This window comes from Choloepus didactylus, chromosome 4 (assembly GCF_015220235.1).
Source record: "Choloepus didactylus isolate mChoDid1 chromosome 4, mChoDid1.pri, whole genome shotgun sequence".
NCBI classification, from domain to species: domain Eukaryota; kingdom Metazoa; phylum Chordata; class Mammalia; order Pilosa; family Megalonychidae; genus Choloepus; species Choloepus didactylus.
This window is the reverse complement of record NC_051310.1, coordinates 152,670,417-152,676,507: the sequence shown is the minus strand read 5'-3', so window position 1 is coordinate 152,676,507 and position 6,091 is coordinate 152,670,417. Positions and strand designations below refer to the sequence as shown.

The following is a 6,091-nucleotide window of genomic DNA, read 5'->3' as shown; positions in this document are numbered from 1 at the left end:
AAAAACATCATTTTACAGTCCATGAACATAGAATTGCTTTCCATTTATTTAGGTGTTCTTTAATTTCTTTTACAATGCATTGTAGATTCCAGTGTACAGGTCTTTCATATACTTAGCTAAATTTATTCCTAGATATTTTATCCTTCTGTATGCTAGAGAAAATAAAAATGTCTTTTTAATTAGCTTTTGGTTTGCTCATTGCTATTGTATATAAATGCAGCTAATTTTATGAATTGGTCTTTGTGCCAGTTTGAATATGTTGTGTCCCCCAAAAGCCATTTTCTTTGATGTAATCTTGTGTGGGCAGATGTTATCAGTGTTGATTAGACTGTAATTCTTTGAGTGTTTCTTTGGAATGTGTCCCACCCAGCTGTGGGTGATGACTCTGATTGGATATTTCCATGGAGATGTGGCCCCACCCATTTAGGGTGGGCCTTGATCAGTGGAGCCATATAAACGAGCCGACAGGCAGAGGGAACTCAGTGCAGTTGTGAGTGATGTTTTGAAGAGGACACTTTAAAGAAAGCACAGGAGCTGCAGATGAGAGAAAGTTTGAAGACGGCTGCTGAAAGCACTCTTGCTCTGGAGAAGCTGAGAGAGGACAAATACCCCAAGTGTAACTAAGAGTGACATTTTTGAGGAACTGCAGCCTAGAGAGGCACATCCTGGGAGAAAGCCATTTTGAAACCAGAACTTGGAGCAGATGCCAGCCGCGTGCCTTCCCAGCTAACAGAGGTTTTCCGGACACCATTGGCCATCCTCTAGTGAAGGTACCTGACTGTTGATGTGTCACCTTGGACACTTTATGCTCTTAAGACTGTAACTGTGTAACCAAATAAACTCCTTTTATAAAAGCCAATCCATCTCTGGTGTTTTGCATTTGGGCAGCATTAGCAAACTAGAAGAGTCTTGAATCCTGTAAGTTTGCTGATTTTGTTTATTAACTCTAATAGTTTTTGTGTGGGTGTGTACCATTAGGACTCTCTCTATATAAGATTATATCATCTGTGAATAGGGATAGTTTTACTTCCTCCTTTCCAGTTTGGAAGGCTTTAATTTCTTTTTCTTGCCAATTTATTCTGGCTGGAATTCCCCGTGCAATACAAATTGAAGAGGCAAAAGCACGTATCATTGTCTTGGTCCTGATCTTAGGAGGAAGATAAGTCTTTCACCAAGGAGAATAATATTAGCAGCAGTTGTTACCATGTTGAGGGAGTTCCTTTGTCTTTTTTGTTTGCTAATTGATGTTATCCTGAATGAATGTCAGTTTTGTCAAATGCTTTTTCTGCATTAATTAACCATATCAGTTATTTTTCATTCACTCTATTAATGTGATTAATAATTTTTGTGTTTTGAACCACTGCATTCCTGGGATAAATCCCAGTTGATCATTGTTTATAATCTGCTTTTATGCTGCTGGATTTGTAATTTTAATTTTTCGATTGGTGTTTGCATCATATGTCTTTTAACATTCTTTTTCTTTCTATCTGCCTGTTTGGTTATATGACTCTTGTACATTGAGGATAAGCACATCTTGTGTTTTGTGATTTGATAGTGAAATCAATTTCAAAAAGAGTCACAAATCGACAGCGTTAAGCAGGCAACCCTCTAGAGAGTTTTTTACCTTTTCTTTTCCAAATGCTCCAATAGTTTTATTGATCTCTAATATGTACCGTATTTCTTATTGATTTTTCAGGTTAAAACCCATCTGACTATGCAAACAATATGAATTTAAATCCAAACATTCACATGAGCAATGCTATCATTATAAGATTCATGAGGAAATAATTTTTTGAACTATACACAATACCAGTGGGGAAATTTATTTTGGTCTTTTCTTTGTGCTCCTGGGGACATAATTCTAGTTCACACCTTCACTGTGGAAATAGGCCTTCTGGGTTCCAAGCATAAAAGATCTAAGTCTACTCCACACTCTTGCACAGACAAAATTTCCCCCAATGACCTGCATTGCCCATCATTTTCATCACCTAAAATCACTTCCCAACACTTTTCTTCTTCCAAAGCATCCCATGAAGACCTTTGTTCATTTTAAAGAATGCACCAAAATTTATAGATTTGTTTATGGAAGGGTTTCAGGATACCTGAATCTCAATATTGTCAGAAATGAAAGTATTATCTTTAGCTAATCTGCAGGTATCATGTGCAGATCAAATGAAACCCTATACAAAAATGCAATTTTTGAAATATATAGTGACTACTGAATATAAGTTTGCTTTATTATCTTCGTCATAATCATCATATGACACAGCCCTATATTAGATCATTTTTAATTCCATATTTCAGTGAGGAATAAACAGATGTTGCAGAATGGTGACATTATGAAGAAGAAAACATAATTGGTGTCAAATCCTATTTCATGGTACCATAACTTTCACTCTATTTCAAATGGATAACTTGGGTTTATGGTATTGCATTCTTTCTCAAATACTAGAGGTCAGAAGTTGAAGATACATACCTTACTTTTTGACTTGCTGATTGTGAACATGGTCATCTCACTTAACTTGTAAGATTTCTCTTGGTTTCCTAATTGATAAAATAGGAATTAGACTAACAGTAATTATTAACAATTAAATTTAAGTATGAAAATGTAGAATTCTTTTGAAAATCCAAAGGAACACTCTTATACATTTTAGGCCATTAAAAAATGTGTATTCTCAATTATGTTTTATTGGTTGGTGTAGATTAGAGGCCATGGTCTGGAGATAGGCCTGGGGATATATAGAGCAAAGGCATATATGTGGCAGTGTTAGTGACAATGTCTATTTGTATATGGAGAGACATTTGCTATTGTACTCATTGAACCACGAATTTTGAGTGGCAATTATGAACTTCTCTTTCATACACTGAGACAAAAGAACATGAATTGTGCACCCAGGGTTTGCTATTTATAGCATAGTTAATGGAAAATACAGATGGGTTTGCTTCTGAGTTCAGATAGTGTGTTCAGCAAACAAAACTATTCACTAACTGTTCCCTAATCTTGTATAGTTTAAAGTGAGAATTCATATATAAAAAACAATTTATCTCAATGCATTTAGTTCTTTGGTTCAGATAGAAATAATCCAAATAAAAAGGGTTATACACATAGGCATGTTTGTAAATATACAAAGGAGGAAGAAGGACAAGTTTAGATCTGTAATCAAATTTATTCTCCAACATCTGTATGGTGAGAATGGTGGAACATATCCTACTATGTAACATTTATAATTACCTGCCATTAATTCTGATATCAAATGAAATGACTACAAATATCTGTAAATTAAATAACAGTCTTAAACTTAAAATATGACTTAAATATCTTACATTAGTGCTTGGTACATATTTATATTTTTCAAGTTAAGCAGAAGAGGCATGAATTTGAAAGAAATATTAATTTTTATCAACAATGAAGACTTTTATTATTAAAATTAATTTTAGTCTGAATAAAATAGAAACAATATCAAAAACAACTGGTAGGAAATACCACTCTAGTGTTATCTGAGGTAGTGTGTTTCTGATACAAAAACAAAGGAAATGTGCCCTATGGCATTTCAGACATAACAGTGATTCATAGAGGAAGGTGAAGTGACCAGAATTTTATCATGGGCTGTTATTTATCACAAGGGAAATTTTCGAGATTATCAAGAACTTATCTGTCGACTCCTCAGTTTTCGCATTGCTGTTACTACTTCCTTATTTCTTAAAGCATAGATCAAGGGGTTTAAGAGAGGGGTGAAAACAGTATAGAATATTGAGAGAAACTTATCTGCTGGGAAGTTGCCAAAAGGCCAGGCATAAATGAAAATGCAGGGCCCATAGAAAAGGGTCACCACAGTGATGTGGGCAGTCAGAGTGGTCCGTGCCTTGGCCATGCCCACTGAGGAACGACGTCGTAAGGTGACCAGGATGACAGAGTATGAGATCAGCAAGAGCACAAAGGAGATCACAGCCATTAGAATACTGTAGGAAACCATCAGAATCTGGAGGAGATATGTATCAGTGCAGGCAAGTTTGATAACCAGGGGAAGGTCACAGAAAAAGCTGTCCACTTTATTGGGGCCACAGAATGGAAGGTTTACTATGAAAAACAGCTGACTTAATGAGTGCAGAACCCCAGTGATCCAGGGGCCCACCACGAAGCCTGTGCACTTGCGTAAGCTCATGATGGCTGCATAGTGCAGGGGTCGACATATGGCTACATATCTGTCATATGCCATGGCCACCAGAAGCATCATTTCTCCACCAGCAAAGACATGTTGAAAGAATATCTGGGCCATGCAGCCCTCAAAAGAGATGGTCTTTTGTTCCAGGAGGAAGTCTACAATCATTTTGGGGGTGGCAAAGGTGGACAGACACACATCAATGAAGGAGAGGTTACTGAGAAGGAAGTACATGGGTGTGTGTAGCACAGGTTCAGAGATGATCGTGAGCACAATGAGGAGGTTCCACAGCAGAATGGATAAATAGAAAAGTGTAAAAAATGCAAAATAGAAAAGCTGAAGCTCTCGAGGACCTGAAAGGCTATGCAAAACAAATTCAGTAACTCTTGAGGTATTTCCTTGGTCCATGATTTCCAATTTGATCCCAGTTCAGAAATTTTCCTTCAAAGTAAAATGGAAATGCAAATAACATCATAGGCTGTGAGACTAAATAAGCCAAGCCAAACCAATCATCAAATTCCACTCAATATACTTATGTACATTAGATCCTCTTATGCTCCCAAACACACATTTTATGCAATCATTTGTTTTGTAGCTACCGTACATCCTGAGCTTTCATATGTGTATCGCAGCATGACCCCTATATTCTAAAAATACAGTTTACACCTCATCACCAACATTTAAAAATTCCTACAAAATAGGTTACATAGGAGAGTGAAGCTCAAGAGTAAGACAGATTTTAAATTCTTTCTGTTATATTTCCCAGTTCTGTGATCTTATGCAAACCAAACTCCCTGTGGTTCAGTTTTTAAATCCGTAAATTGGGGTAAATATATTGTATGCCTCACAGGATTGGGGTAAGGTTAGAAGAATTAGGAAAGCCAAAGTACTTTAAGAATTTCTTGGCCTGTAGCTGGTATTCAATATATAATAGATCCTGTGCCTTTGCTCCCTTACCATGAAAATATTTACATGTGCAAATTAGCATGATTTACAAATAGGAAACTGTGTTGCTCATCCTTAAGAGTGATATTATAGTGATATATATCACTGTACATAAAGTACATGTTATTTATAACTTACCACTCAACAATATGGTATATTTTATTACAGGGATGGTCTCAATTTTCTTCATTATTAACACTTCTATGATAAACTTAATTTTAGCTAAAGCTTTATATGCATAACTAATTATTTGTTTTATATACATCATTATAAACATGCACTTCAGAAATTTTTGGTTTATTATATAAAATGTTATCTCTCTGAAATGATGTATGAGAATGCACATTCTTTACCTCAACCTTGCATGACAAGCCAGATTTTTTATCTTTGTATATTTGATACATGAAATTGCATCTTTTTGATGTTTCTATACATTTTATAATTATTAATGGGTTTGACCATTTATTCATACACATATTGGCCATTTGTATTGTTTCCCTCCTTAACTGCCAATCCATGACATTTGCCCTGTTTTATATTGGGCTGTTCACCTTTTTATTATTTGCTCTAACAACATTTTACATATTAAAGTATTTCACTTTTTACAGATATATTTTGGTTTGCTTTTTTCATTTTAATTTCATGTATATTTTCTATAACATTGTTTAAAATATTTTAATAAATTCAGAACTATAATTTTTCCAGTTTCTGCTTTTGTTGTTCTACTTAAAACGTCTTTTACAACCATATGTTTCTATTATTACAAGAACTGTAGTGAAGTTCAAATTCTTTGACAAAATTTTTATGCAATGGTGTCTATGAAAAAAGTATATTAAGTGAGTTCATAGAAGTGAAATTTTGGGAAGGTTCATTCCCAACTGCCACCTATCTTAGACAAAGAGGGGAGGGGGTGGCAATGTACTGGAGGTGGTAATCAATCCATATGCCAGAGAAGATGAAGTTCCATCATAGAAATTACAACTTAA

The 6,091-nt window shown here is 35.2% G+C and overlaps 1 protein-coding gene across 1 annotated transcript; it reads right to left on the bottom strand.

The window, feature by feature from the left end:
- Positions 1 to 3,641: 3,641 nt before the first annotated feature.
- Positions 3,642 to 4,568, bottom strand: LOC119532915 (olfactory receptor 4K15-like). The gene has a single exon (XM_037835151.1). The coding sequence runs from the start codon at positions 4,566 to 4,568 to the stop codon at positions 3,642 to 3,644; it is 927 nt and encodes a 308-aa protein (XP_037691079.1).
- Positions 4,569 to 6,091: the final 1,523 nt, after the last annotated feature.